The sequence below is a fragment of the Capra hircus genome, chromosome 28 (assembly GCF_001704415.2).
Source record: "Capra hircus breed San Clemente chromosome 28, ASM170441v1, whole genome shotgun sequence".
Taxonomy (NCBI): domain Eukaryota; kingdom Metazoa; phylum Chordata; class Mammalia; order Artiodactyla; family Bovidae; genus Capra; species Capra hircus.
The window spans coordinates 23,209,441-23,224,720 of NC_030835.1; the positions used below are offsets into that span (position 1 = coordinate 23,209,441).

Consider the following 15,280-nt stretch of genomic DNA (forward strand, 5'->3'; position numbering starts at 1 on the left):
GCATGGCTCATAGTTTCACTGAGTTAGGCAAGGCTGTGGTCCATGTGATCAGATTGGTTGGTTTTCTGTGATTGTTGTTTTCAGTCTATCTGCCCTCTGATGGAGAAGGATAGGAGGCTTATGGAAGCCTCCTGATGGGAGAGTCTGACTAAGGGTGAAAGTGGGTCTTGTACTGATGGGCAGGGCCATGCTCAGTAAATCTTTAATCCAATTTTCTGTTGAAGGGCGGGGCTGTGTTCCCTCTCTGTTATTTGACCTGAGGCCAAACTACAGTGGGGGTACTGAAGAGAATGGCGACCCCCTTCAAAAGGTCCCATGCATGCACTGCTACGCTCATCGTGTATGTGGTCCTGCATCCGGCCACTGCTGACCCCACCTCTGCCGGATTCCTGGACACTCACGGGCAAGTCTGGGTCAGCCTCTTGTGGGGTCACTGCTCCTTTCTCCTGGGTCCTGGTGAGCACAAGGTTCTGCTTGTTTACTTCCTCCTTTTTTGAGTGTGAAGTTGCTTCAGTCTTGCTCCTGACTCTTTGCCACCCTATGCACTATAGTCTGCCAGGCTCCTCTGTCAATGGGATTCTCCAGGAAAGGATACTGGAGTGGATAGCCATTTCCTTCTCCAGAGGACCTTCCTGATACAGGGATTGAACCCCTGTCTCTTGTGGCTCCTGCATTGCAGGCAGATTCTTTACTGCCAAGCCACCAGGGAAGCCCTTAAAAGTTGAGAAACACCCTTAATTCAAGTTTTCTCTATCATCTTATCTGATTGTCTCTCTGACTGGGTACCATGCACACATAAATTCACTCATCTGTCCATTCCTATCTAAATATTGATAGGATTTCTACAGTAGAATTTATAACTTTGCTATCTTTGTTGAATAACTTTACTTAAAGGTCACGTTCTCATCTTGTCAACTTATTTTGGAGCTATGTAGACTAGTCTATTTAGCAAATATAAAAGAGAACAAAATTCTCAGAAATGTTTCAGCAACACTCTAGCTTATAAATTACTATGCAAAAGCAGAAATGCTGTCTTGTCTTTCGTTTTGCTTTTCAGTTTTTATTTTTGGTTAGTAGATTAAAAATGATTTCAGTAATAACATTTTATTGTTATAGAAGTAATATGTTCTAAGGGCTTCCCTGGTGGCTCAGTCAGTAAAGAATCTGTGTGCAGTTCAAGAGACCTGAGTTTGATCCCTAGGTTGGAAAAATCCCCTGGAGAAAGGAATGGCAACCCACTCCAGTATTCCTTTCTGGAAAATTCCATGGACAGAGGAGGCTACAGTCTATGGGGTCACAAAGAGTTTCACATGACTGAATGACTAGCATCAATATATTTTAAGACTATAAATATTAAGATATGTAAAATATGAAAAAAGTGAAAAATACTGATACCACTTTTATTTACCATTTTCACGTTCACATATTTATTTTCCACTGTGTTTTAAACACAAACATAAAAATATTTTTTAAACAGTTTGATTGATATGGCATGTGAAATTTTAAATATTGAGCTTTTTCTCTTTCCAAAAACATTTTCCTTTGAAAATATTATTTTTGAGACTATATAATGTCACATTATATAGCTATGTATCCTAATTTAATCTTTTCACTATTATAGGGCATTTATTTCTAAATTTTGCTATTGTAAGTAATGCTATAGTGAATATCTTTGCATATAAATTACTGTTTATATTTCCATATCCTTATGAATATGTATTATATTTAAAGTAAATTAAGTTATTGGGGATTTTTAAAAATCTAATTGTATAAGAGAAAGAACACAAAGATTAAACACTGACCACAGATATTTATTGTGTTGTGATTAAGCTCTACTCCAGGAAATTTCTTACAGAAGATAACAATGTAGGAGACTGTTTTTGGTAAAGTAATACATCTCTAAAACATGTATGCTGCCTGATTCTTGTTTCCAAGTAGATCCATAGCTGTTAGCTACTATAGAAATTATTTCCTTGGTTTAAAATCATTAGAACATTAACTTCTGAAAGTAATAGGACATATGTCCTGTTACAGATGTTTTTTAATGCCCATATAAATATTAATTACACAGGACAGACAATGCAGAGCTATGAGTCCCAAGGAGTATTCTGATAGCAACTTTAGAAGAAAGGAATCGTTGCATTTTAAATACTTCTTTAGATTTACCTAAAAATGAACTTTAAAAGATTCTAATGATACAATAAATTAAAGGCAATTATTTTTATGTACATTTTCATGTCTGGAAATTTATGTACTATTTCTTCTATCCATGCTGAAGTAGAGGATGGCATGGCAACCCACTCCAGCATTTTTGCATGGAGAATTCCATGGACAGAGGAGCCTGGCAGGCTATAGTCCATGGGGTCACAAAGAGTCAGACATGAGTGAAGTGACTTACAATGCTGAAGTAATTAAGGTTGAAACATGAATATACTCTGTTAATGGGGAAAGCATATCAAAATCCACATGGGTTTGGTCTAAGTAATGGGACTCAATGAAAATAAAGTTGGTGCCTTAAAGGTACTTGTAGTCTCAGTGTTTACTCACTTTGATCTAATTCTTTGTTTTGATATTTTCACTTAATCTCTCATACGTATTTAGTGCCCGGATCCATCATGCAAACAGGACTTGTTGGCCTACCTGGAACAGATTAAGTTCTACTCTCACCAGCTGAAGATCTGCAGTCAAGTTAAAGCTGAGATTCAGAACCTGGGGGGAGAGCTTATCATGTCAGCGGTGAGTTCTGCACCACACTTACACGTCACGTGTGGAAGATTCTTGAAACAGCAGCTACAACCCACCTTGCCCCACCAATTCTTATAGGGTCATGTAGGTTAGAAGAAATTCAACTGGAGTATATAAAACTTCATGAAACTGGAATAGCAAGAAATCATGTCAGATTTCTTAAAGAAATGTTAAGTCAGTACAGCTTCTCTTTATTTACTTCAAAGATTTTAGAATGAATCAGGTTCTGGAAGCCACTTGTGTAAGGATTGAACATTAATTTAGAGCATGGTATCCAGATATCAGAAAGTGTACAGATGTGACTCTGAATTGAATCCTTTAATTTTTATAAAAAAATAAGTTCCTGTGGAATTGCAGATCCATGAAATAATTGCTTTCTCACTGTTAAGTAATATTCATTTTCCCATCAGTCATTTTTATATCATAGAAATTCAGGTCTTGAAACTGTTATCTCCATATGTAATTGTGACACTGGACTATGGTAGAACATAAATAGATTTAGAGAAACTTTCATAGATTATTTGGTGAACCTGAGTTTCAAACTGCTCTAAAGACCATGGTCGAAATAATGTCTACCTTTTCTACTCATCTTTTGATAATGGTAGATCATTTTTTTAGAGTGAGGATGGTAATAAAATAACATTTGAATCTATATTTGATTCATTATCAGTGACTTTGAGGACATGGACCAAGATTATAAATTTAAGTTAAAGCAAAATATCATAAACCTTCTAGGAACTTAAATTCATAAGGACAGATTTTTAAAAATTATAGCAGCATAAATATAAATATGTACATCTACAAGCTCTTTAGCCTGACTTTGGGCTTTCCCCCAGCGAGCTAACATTTTGTTTTTAAATGTTTATTTGGCTGTACCAGGTCTTAGTTGCAGCAGGTGGGATCTTTAGGTGTGGCATGAGAACTCAGCTGCGGCATGTGGGATCTAGTTCCTTGACCAGGAATCAAACCCAGACCCCCTGTATTGGGAGTTTGGAGTCTTAGCCACTGGACCACCAGGTAAGTTCCTAAACTAACATTTAAAAAAAAAAAAAAAAAAGAACATAGCTGCAAAAACAAAAGCAAAGGTAATTCTCTGGTGGTCCAGCGGTGAGGACTTTGTGCTTTCAGTGCCCCAGGCCCAGGTTCAATACCTAATCAAGGAACTAAAACTGTGCAAGTACAATGCCCCACTTGAAAAAAGTTCATTAGGTTTATATTAGTGAATACCAAAACTGCAGTTTACCTTTAAATGTCTATGCAGCCTCTGTTCAGATGGACATGCTTAAATCTGTGATGAACTGAAGACCAAAAACCAAAAGTGAAAAATTTGGAAATTAAGTCTAAGTAATTATTAGAGACAAAAAATTAATTTCCTTGATATGCAAATTTTGCAAGAACAGTAACACCAACCAACATAGCCTGTGTTATATTGGTACTTTGTCACTTTTCAAAGGAAAATGCATTTTAAGTAGTCACTGCATGCTCAGTTTCTTCAGTCGTATCTGACTCTTTGCGACCCCATGGACTATAGTCCCCCAGGCTCCTCTGTCCATGGGATTCTCCAGTTAAGAATACTTAAGTGGGTTGCCATTTCTCACTGTCTGTCAACACAGAAATGTGTGCTTATGGATACATGCATGACTATATATATGTATGTATACAAACAGTGTGTGTATACATATATACACATAAAAATGTATCTTCATTTTGGATTACTAGGCACTCAGTCTTCATTTTCTCACTTAACATTATAGTACTTTAAATGTGTAAAAAATATATTTTAGACCCAAGCCTGTCTTCTGTTTACTTTTCTCAATTTCATACACTCACCATCATACACAAAGTCTAAATACATATGAAATTTATTTTCCAATTATATATGTATTTCTTCATGTTGTCTAAAGCTAAGATTTCAAAAATGCTGACAGAAGTTCAGTTTATACATTATGTTAAAATGTATTACCATTAATTGTTCCTCCAAATATAATTTCCTCCAGATGTACAAATTGAGTTGGTATCCTTCCTGTTTGGTATGGTGATTCAAATTCATGAACTTTGTATATTTTACAGATAGATTAAGCATGAGTCATTTAGAATCATGATTTACAATTTAAAAGCTGAGTCATTATATAAAATGAGGAATAGCGTTGCAAATGCAGTTCTATTTTGTCTTCATTGCACCCAACATTTTCCATTAGAAAAAGTAAACCTGAAGAAAGGGAGCATGTCATGCACCTTTTTACATGCTTTACTGCCATCTGCTTGCAGGTAGGTTCTGGAAAGCTTTTAAAATTCCTTTAATTTGTGTATGCCAAAGCCCAATTACTTTATTTTCTCAGTGACCCTGAGTTCCCATCTTGTCTTCTTTCTTCTTTAAATTGAGCAGTCCTAATCTAAGTCATTGTTTTCCTTTGATGTCTTTTGAAAAGTAATAAGCATGACTCTAAGCAGGGAAACCCATTAAAAGTGACAGAAATTTGGTATTCAAAACTATACCCTTCAAAGTTTGCATTCCAAAATCAGGTTTATGAAACATTACTTTTAACAAATATATTTGGTTAACAAGTGTATTACTGGAGTATATAGAATACATTTCTAGAGTAAATACACAGTGTATTCTGGATCTGGAGTATACAGATTAGGATAAAAAAAGTAAGTTCATAACATAAAGCATTTTAAATCATTCTCATAATAGTCTATTTAATTAAATTTGTTTTCGAATGGTTCTTATGTGTATTTCAAGCATTTATCCTGAAGTTGCACGTTTCATTTCTAAGGACACCAAAGTGTAGTTTGTCCAAAACCCCAGCAATGAATTGAGCATCTTCTCAGTACCCGGCATCTGAGAACATCACGAGATGCAAAGATGAATATATATCATCCTCCTTTAAGATGATCAAACATGTGCAAAATTAAAGTACATAGTGAAAGTGAAAGTGGCTGAGTCGTGTCTGACTCTTTGTGACCCCATGGACTACAGTCTATGTAATTCTCTAGGCCAGAATACTGGAGTAGGTAGCCTTTCCCTTCCCCCAGGGGCTCTTACCAACCCAGGAATTGAACCCAGGTCTCCCACATTATAATCACACATTGTAAGCAGACTCTTTACCAGCTGAGCCACAAGGGAAGCCCAACAATACTGGAGTTGGAGTTCAGTTCAGTTCAGTTCAGTCGCTCAGTCGTGTCTGACTCTTTGCGACCCCATGAATCACAGCACACCAGGCCTCCCTGTCCATCACCATCTCCCGGAGTTCACTCAGACTCACGTCCATCGAGTCCGTGATGCCATCCAGCCATCTCATCCTGGGTTGTCCCCTTCTCCTCCTGCCCCCAATCCCTCCCAGCATCAGAGTCTTTTCCAATAAGTCAGTTCTTCGCATGAGGTGGCCAAAGTACTGGAGCTTCAGCTTTAGCATCATTCCTTCCAAAGAAATCCCAGGGTTGATCTCCTTCAGAATGGACTGGTTGGATCTCCTTGCAGTCCAAGGGACCCTCAAGAGTCTTCTCCAACACCACAGTTCAAAAGCATCAATTCTTCGGTGCTCAGCCTTCTTCACAGTCCAGCTCTCACATCCATACCACACATGACCACAGCCTATCACTTTTTCAGCAGATCTTCCAACCCAGGAATCAAATCGGGGTCTCCTGCTTTGCAGGCAGATTCTTTACCAACTGAACTATCAGGGAATATAAGACACACCTAAATATGCAAAGATGTAACACACCATAAGATGGTTAAATACACAAAAGCACATGGTAAGAGGTGAAAGTGAAAGTGGTAAGAGGTAAAGGAATAATTAATTCCACTGATGTGGTGAGTGAACAAGAGATAGCTCCAAAAAGTGGTTCAACTCTAATTTGATCCTTCATTAATAGGTAAAAAGCAAAAGAAACAGGCAAAAAATAAACCAACTGTATATTTATGAGGACAGGAGAGGACAAGGATTTGAGGTAGATAGAACAGCTGAAGTATAAAGATAGAAATAGGGAAAGGTGAGGTTTTATGTGGAAATAGCAAACAATCTAAACTGATTAGAAACAATTGTACTTGGTACTGTTGGCATATGTTATGAGGGATGGGAAATAGAAGAGCTTTAAAAGAAACTGAGGCTGTTTCAGGATTACTAATAGCATTTTAACTTTATTGTGTAGGCAACTGAGAATAATTGAAAAAGCTGAAGTTTGAGATGGATATAAACAAATACATGTATTAATTGAAGTTATCTTTTTAAAAAATAACTGCTAACCTTTTATTTTCTATTAAAGTATAGCTGATTTACAATATTATATTCATTTCAGGTGTGTAACATATTGGTTCAATGTTCTTATAGATTATACTCTATTTAAAGTTTGTATAGAGTAATGATTATATTTCCATGTGCTGCAAAATAATTCTTGCATTTTTTCAACTGAGGCATAGTTGATTTATAATTTTGTACCTCATTGGAAAAGACTCTGATGCTGGGAGGGATTGGGGGCAGAAGGAGAAGGGGATGACAGAGGATGAGATGGCTGGATGGCATCACTGACTCGATGGACATGAGTCTGGGTGAACTCCGAGAGTTGGTGATGGACAGGGAGGCCTGGGGTGCTGCGATTCATGGGGTCGCAAAGAGTCGGACACAACTGAGGACTGAACTGACTGACTGACTCTGTATAACTAAGTAACTCAATGAAATAGTGCTTCAATGAACATTGCGGTGTATGTGTTTTGAGTTTCAGTTTTGTCCAGGTATATGGCCAGTAATAGGATTACTGGATCATAAGGTACTTCTGTTTTTAGTTTTCTGAAGAACCGCCAGAATGTTTTCCATAGTGACTATACCAGTTTATATTCCCAACAGTGTAGAAGGGTTTCCTTTTTTCCATATCCTCTCCAGCATTGGTATTTGTAGACTTCTTAATAAAGTGTCATTAAGCGTCATTCTAATCAGTGTCAGGTGGTACCTTGTAGTTTTGACTTGCATTTCTCTAATAATTAGTGACACTGAGCATTTTTTCCTGTGCCTACTGTCCATCTTTGTGTCTTCTTTGGAGAAATGTGTTTTAGGTCTTCTGCCCATTTTTTGATTAGGTTGTTTGTTTTTATGTTGTATGAACTGTTTGTATATTTTGGAAATTAAACAATTTTGGTTTCATCATTAGCAAATATTTTCTCCCATTCCATAGGTTGTCTTTTTTATCATTTCCTTTGCTGTACAAAATCTTGTATGTTTGATTAGGTCCCATTTGCTTATTTTTGGTTTTATTTCTATTACCCTGGGAAGCTTCTTGAGTTTTATTAATTTTATACACAGTAGTTTGTACCTCTTAATGCCTTACCCCATCTTGCTCCTACCCCTTCACTCTCCCCAGTGGTAATCTCTAGTTTGGTCTTTACAGGTCTATTTCTTTATGCTATATTTATTCTTTTTTTTTTTTTTTTTTTTTAGATTTCTACACATAAGTAATAGCATACAGAATTTGCCTTCTCTATCTGACTTATTTCACTAAGCATAATGCCCTTCTTGGTCCATTCATGTTTTTGCAAATGACAGAATTTCATTATTTTGTACTGATGAGTAACATTGCTGTGTGTGTGTGTGCTTGTGTGTGTGTGTGTATGCCACATCTTTATTCTGATAAGGTGGTGATAGATGGAAGGATGAGGAACTGGAAGATAGAAGATTATTCAGATTTTTAAAAAATACTTCAATATCATTAACAGTGAGAACTTGAATTAAGGCAATATTAGTGAAAGTGGAGAAAGTTTTTCCTTGCAAGAAAAAATTCTGAGGCAGAAATGATTACAATCAGTAATCTATTGAGTATCAAGGATGAAGTAGGAAGAATTAAGACTTACCCCCAATCTTTTAAGATTTGGTAGTTTTCTTAGTTAAAAGTGTCATCATTAGCCAAAAACTATATATAGAAAAAAGAGCAGACCAGGAAGGGTAAGGCAGCTCATTCAGTCTTTAGTCATAAGTGACTTAGTCATAAGCGAGTAAGAGATATCAGAAGACAAAAGTCTAGGAGAAGTTGGGCATATGGCTCTGGAACTGAGGAGAGAGGTATGAAGGATAAATCAGTCAGTGGAAGTATGCTGAGTAACACCAAACATAGCTGAGACAAAGATCCAGAAAGAATGTTTTTCCTCAACATGTGATTCTGGTGTGCCCGTATCAGATACAGAGATTTGGTTGTGGCAGTTTAAAGGATTTGGGATTTTACTATCTCCATTAAAAACACAAACAAACAAAAAATCAGAATGGGCGGTCCCAAATGTTAATTTCAGAGTCATCAGGGAATTGAGCACTTAGGTCTTTCTACGTTATTATACTTGGGTTCTGGCTTTCATTTTTATCAAGATCAAAATATGCCTTCTCTAACTCTGGCATTTATATTCCAGACAATAAAAATGAAGAGAAACAGAAGCAAACATTCTTTACATCTTTTTTTTCTTAAGTCTCTTCCAAATGCCTTCACTTCTATATTATTGGCAAAATTTTAGTTACATGGCTATGTGGAACTGCAAAGGACATTGCAAATTGTAAAATTTGTTTGTTTCTGTGTGTTTTAATCTAGGCACATTGCTTCCTCCAACTAAATCAGAGTTTTGTTTCCATGTCAAGAGAAAAGATACTGAGTAACAACTACCAATTATATACCATACCCTGTGTGATGACCAAAAACACAGCAATATTCGTATGTTTTCTAATTACCTGTTTTTAATATAATCTTTCCTTTAAAGTCCATGAATGTTTTTCAATGCTTGATGATACAGTAGTCAATGTCTACGAACACAGAAAATTCAAGTTAACTGAACCTTAAAGTGCATACTGGCTTTCACGTTTATAAGATATCTTTTCTTTTCTAAAACAGATGCAATAAGATGAAAGCAAAACTTAGGCCATAGTGGACTGAATACTGAGTATGCAGTGAGAGAGAAAAGATGGTAACTTATACTAGGTTTTCCAGCAGTGTTTGAGCTAGTAATCAGATATACTACCTGATGTATGCTAGACATTTTTCTGCCAGAGCTGAGCTTCAGGACATTATGTGGATTATGGAAACTGATAGCTTCATTGTATCCTTCAGTCACATGAAAATGAAGCTAGTGTGGCTTTCCAATGGCTATCCTCTCTCACATAAAAAGAGGGAGTATATAAAAGCTTAACTGAAAAAAAAAAATGATAGCAAAACACAATGAAACCATGTAATTAAATATATGGTTGCAGATCATTTTCTATAGCTTCTTTGATTTATTAATGTACTAACTAGGAATACATTATAAATATAACTCTAAGAAGATTAAAATGTACTTAGGTTACCTAAGGGCATTCCCATAAATTCTCCATCAGTTGTTTCTCTAGTGTCCTCAAGCATGGTGCCAAGGGGGGAAGCTGTTTTACTTTGTGAAAGGAGTCTTGCTATGAAGAAATAAATACCTTCATATCCTAGCACAAATATACATGTATATATATGTATGGAAAATTCAAAAGAAAAAGTCTAATAATTAAAATGATTTTAAATTCTTAAAATTACCCTTTCTCTAAGTGTTATGCTTCTAGGCTAGCAATTTGTTATATTACCTAGAACTGATTAATTACATAATTACCATGTTTTGTGCATTTCCCTTAATGTGTTTAATTGTGCTCTCTACCCAGAGGCAGGTGTGCCAAAGACACAGTTTTAAAAATTGGATAAATAATAAAACTAATCAGTCAGGGGGGAAAGGTCAGCAAGATGGAAAAATTTGCCAAACAAGAGCAATTTAACTTTAGCTGAAATCACGGGACTATGTGCATTCAACTAGGAATGGTAAGGAAGAGCAACAATACATTTTTTGACCGAAAGAGCACTAGGGCCTACAGAACCCTGGCAATGAAGTACATTCAGAATCACTTAGTAGGTTAATGTGCTTACCATGTTAAGACATTAAGGGAGTTAGTTAAGGAGCTTTCTGAACCCACTGCAGTCTTTGGTAGTCATCAAGAAAATTGGAAAAATGAAGAGATTTGGAAAACCAACTTAAGGATTTAGAGATTTTAAAAAAGGATTAGGAGATGTATGAAGTGGAATGAGGAGAGATAAAAGAAATGAAGAAGCAGAGAGGTATAAGGAGAAAGGCAAGAAAATGTAATGAGAAGGAAGAAGACACTGCCAATAGATTTGGTAGTTTAGTCACTAAGTCTAAGACCTAAAGGGAAGCCTCCTAAAGTCTATTACTTCCATTTGCCTATCTAGCATTAAAAACAAACTGCAAACTCCCCAAAGTCCTGAGAGTTAAATCTATTGGTGGGCTTCCCTCGTAGCTCAGTCAGTAAAGAATCTGTCTGCAATGCAGATCTGGATTCAATTCCTGGGTCAGGAAGATCCCCTGGAGAAATAAATGGCAACCCACTCCAGTATTCTTGCCTGGAGAATTCCATGGACAGAGGAGCCTGGCAGGCTATAGTCCATGGGGTCACAAGAGTTGAACACATCTTAGTGACTAAACCACAACCATCAGTAACTCAAAGGCTTTTTTTTTAAAATTTTCAGTCATACATATACAAATATATGTATCTATTTTTTAAAATTATTTTCCCATTTAGGTTATTACAGAATATTAAGCCATATTCCCTGCATTATACAGTAGGTCCTTATTGGTTATCTAACTTAAATATACCAGTTTTACATGCCAAGGTCTTCCCCAGTAAGGAATTTGCCTACAATACACAAGAAGCATGGGTTCGATCCCTGGGTTGGGATGATCCCCTGGAGGAGGGCGTGACAACCCACTCCAATATTCTTGCCTGGAGAATCCCATGGCTAGAGGAGCCTGGTGGGCTCCAGTCCATGGGGTCACAAAGAGTCCAACGTAATTGAGGCAACTTAGCACAGCACAGTATAACCTGTCAATCCCAGACTCCCAAAAGAATATATTTTAAAACCTAAAAAGGATATGGGGTTGTTGTTTTCTCTTTCTTTTTCTTTTCCCCTTGCATTGTAGTAACGTGGACTATGAAATTCTCTTGGTGTTTAGCTGAGCTGATATCAGAAAGGTTATATTTTCTTGGTTGTATATTTCTTGGTTTGTGTATTCCAAATGCATCCAGATATATGTAATAGCGCTTGAAGGAATCTTAGAAATAATCTATTCATGTTATAAGTACCCAATTCAAATCAATTTTATAAACTATAAAATAGGTCAAGAACTATCAATGACTTGTCTCAGTGCATGATGGTATCTAACAACAGAGTCAGGACTAGAATCTAACTTATGTTTTTTACTCCATCACTACTGAAAGTAAGCTCTTCAGCATCCCAGTGGGGTCAGTGCCAGAATGACAGGAGGTGGTCTTTGAATACTCAGCTGGGATAGTTGCTGTGGATGTCAAGAGATAAAGAATAGTTTTAATTGAAAGATGTAGAAAACATTGACTAGAACAGAGTATTCTTTATAAAAATAATAATTTAATGATCCCATATTCTTTAGAAAGCCTAATCAGAACACACTTTTCACCTTCACCTTTAACATGAGAAGCTAACAGGAGGCAACGGGAAGAGAAATAGAGTGGGGAAAGAAAGAAAAATATAAATGTGATGTGAGAGTCTTTATTGTTAAATTTACTTCTCAAAATTATTTCCATGTTCTTACTGTATGTCAGATAGTTAGATATTGTTAAAAAGGAAAATATTTGAACAATATAAAACTTAAGGGAAAAGACTATTTCTGATTTAGGGGAAAAAAAATTAGCTTGTTAATTGTTAACACTCCTTAGAGAAGACGAGAGGGAATTCATGATTTCTCTTTTGTGCTAAACAACCTGAAACACAGAACTTCAAGGAGGTGGGAAGAGAGGACTTGAAAGTGTGCATGATGGATGTGGCAGCTCTAGGATGGTGCCAAACTCCCCATTAGACAAAGTGCAGCTGAAGGAAAAGAACAGAACTGGATGCAAACACCCTGATGTTCAGTTCATCCTGAGTTCATCTGCAAGCCAGAGAGAAAAAAGTGCAGGGAAAAAAAAAAGGTGAGGAGAATGGGGAGAAAAATCCAAGGAGCAAAAGATTCTAGGACAACAAAGTATTGGTGTCAAAACCCATAAAGGCATGGGCAGAAAGAGATAGACAAAGACAAAACTGAAAGAGATGCAAAAGAAAAAAAAAAAAAAGCAAAAACCACACAAGGCAGTGTGGATGGCATTTGTGGAAGCAGCCATTTAAGTCTGACTCATCTCATGCTGAATTTGTGCTTATTGTTGTAGATTATGAAGTAATAGTAGTTATATCCAGAAAAAGTTCCTGTGAGGATGTGTGCAAAATCAATACAACCCCCGTTTCCCCTTTTGATTACTAAAGTCTGAATAACATTAATACTAATAGTAAATCAATAATTGTTAGTGGTAAATATTACATATTGACTTCTATGTTTCTGATTATTCTAGGATTTCTTGTTTGGCACTTTTGGCATTTGGGATTTGGGTCTGGATAATTATTTATTCTAGGATTTCCCTGGTGGCTCAGGGGTAAAGAATCTGCCTGCCAATGCAGAAGCCTCGAGTTCAATCACTGGGCTGGAAAGATCCCCTGGATAAGTGGCAACCCACTGCAGTATTCTTACCTGGAGAATCCCATGGAGAGAGGTGCCCAGCTGGCTACAGTCCATGGGGTTGCAAAAGAAAAGGACATAACTAAGCAACTAAACAACAGCAATTATTTTTTCTGGGGGATTGTCCTGTGCATTGTGAAATATTTAGCAGTATCCTGGCACTCTGCCCACTAGATGCCAGCACCCACCTACACCCCCTCACTCAGTTGTGATAAGCAAAAATGTCTTCAGACACTGCCAAATGCAAAATTGTCTCTGGGTGAGGACTATTGGTCTATGGGAAGGTAAAATATAAGAGAAAACTGATAGTGTTGCTACTGATGCCATTATTTCTGCTAGAATCCCCTTCTGTGGTCATTTTCCCATCTTCCACCTGCACAAGTGCTGGCTACTGACAGCTCACAGCTTCTCCCCTCTCTGGATAATTGTTCTCAGCCAAACAGGAATCACTGTGTCTGGGTGGTTATGTTCCCCCATGCCTCCATGCCTGGAAGTCTAGAGCCAGTGACTGACTTGAGAAGAGGAAACAAAAGGCCGGTCTCCTCGTATCAAGGTGGAGTCAGTTTTGCTATGCAGTTTCACAGCTCACTATGCAGTCATGCCAAAGCAGTCCTCTGGTTGAGACTAGTCATGTTCTTATTTTGTTCCACCCTCACACACCCTATTCCTCTTTCTTTCCTACCCTTTTCCTGAAAACAGACCTTCAGTAAACAAACTGCATAAATTCCTTTCAAGCTCCCTGTAGGTACCTACTATGAAGACACGTGATAGCGTCGCTGTGTCCTTTACTGTCACTTTCTCTAGAAAAAGAAAAGAGGTGATGGGAGAATTTGCTGAAGACACCACTCTTACTGACACATTTGAATATATTCTCTTATTTTCTCAACAATGCTAAAAGTAAACTTGCAAATGTCACATGGTTAGTAAGTGATGGGAGAGAAAATGTGCATCCAGCCTCAGGTTACAGAGCTCTTTGTGTCCCTTTGCACTTGTAAATATAGAATATACATTTATTCTCACGTTGCTTCCCTGAAACAATATGGAGGTCAGTCAATAATCCAAAGTTCTCAAAGAATTCAGTTGGAAAGAAAAGACAGGCAAAAAAGAAAAAAAGGTTAATTTTAGGAAATGCTAATTCACAAATTCTATTTGTGAATCCTCATGCTTGAACTGGACATGGAGCAACAGACTGGTTCCAAATAGGAAAAGGAGTACGTCAAGGCTGTATATTGTCACCCTGCTTATTTAACTTCTATGCAGAGTACATCATGAGAAACACTGGGCTGGAAGAAACACAAGCTGGAATCAAGATTGCCAGGAGAAATATCAATAACCTCAGATATGCAGATGACACCACCCTTATGGCAGAAAGTGAAGAGGAACTAAAAAGCCTCTTGATGAAAGTGAAAGAGGAGAGTGAAAAAGTTGGCTTCAGTTCAGTTCAGTTCAGTCGTGCAGTCGTGTCTCTTTGCGACTCCATGAATCGCAGCACTCCAGGCCTCCCTGTCCATCGCCAACTCCCAGAGTTTACTCAGATTCACACCCATCGAGTCAGTGATGCCATCCAGCCATCTCATCCTCTGTCGTCCTCTTCTCCTCCTGCGCCCAATCCCTCGCAGCATCAGAGTCTTTTCCAATGAGTCAACTCTTTGCATGAGGTGGCCAAAGTACTGGAGTTTCAGCTTTAGCATCATTCCTTCCAAAGAAATCCCAGGGCTGATCTCCTTTAGAATAGACTGGTTGGATCTCCTTGCAGTCCAAGAGACTCTCAGTAGTCTTCTCCAACACCACAGCTAAAAGCATCAAAAACTCAATATTCAGAAAATGAAGATCATGGCACCCGGTCCCATCACTTCATGGGAAATAGATGGGGAAACAGTGGAAACAATGTCAGAAGTTTATTTTGGGGGGGCTCCAAAATCATTGCAGATGGTGATTGCAGCCATGAAATTAAAAGAT

General features: G+C 37.4%; 1 protein-coding gene across 2 annotated transcripts in view; it reads left to right on the top strand.

Moving 5' to 3' along the window:
• CTNNA3 (catenin alpha 3) overlaps positions 1-15,280 on the top strand; it is a 1,853,842-nt gene that overhangs the window by 1,774,698 nt on the left and 63,864 nt on the right. For both annotated transcript variants that reach the window (XM_018042551.1, XM_018042552.1), the window contains exon 17: positions 2,602-2,736. In XM_018042551.1, coding sequence (XP_017898040.1) covers positions 2,602-2,736 — 135 coding nt within the window. The remainder of the gene's footprint in view (positions 1-2,601; positions 2,737-15,280) is intronic.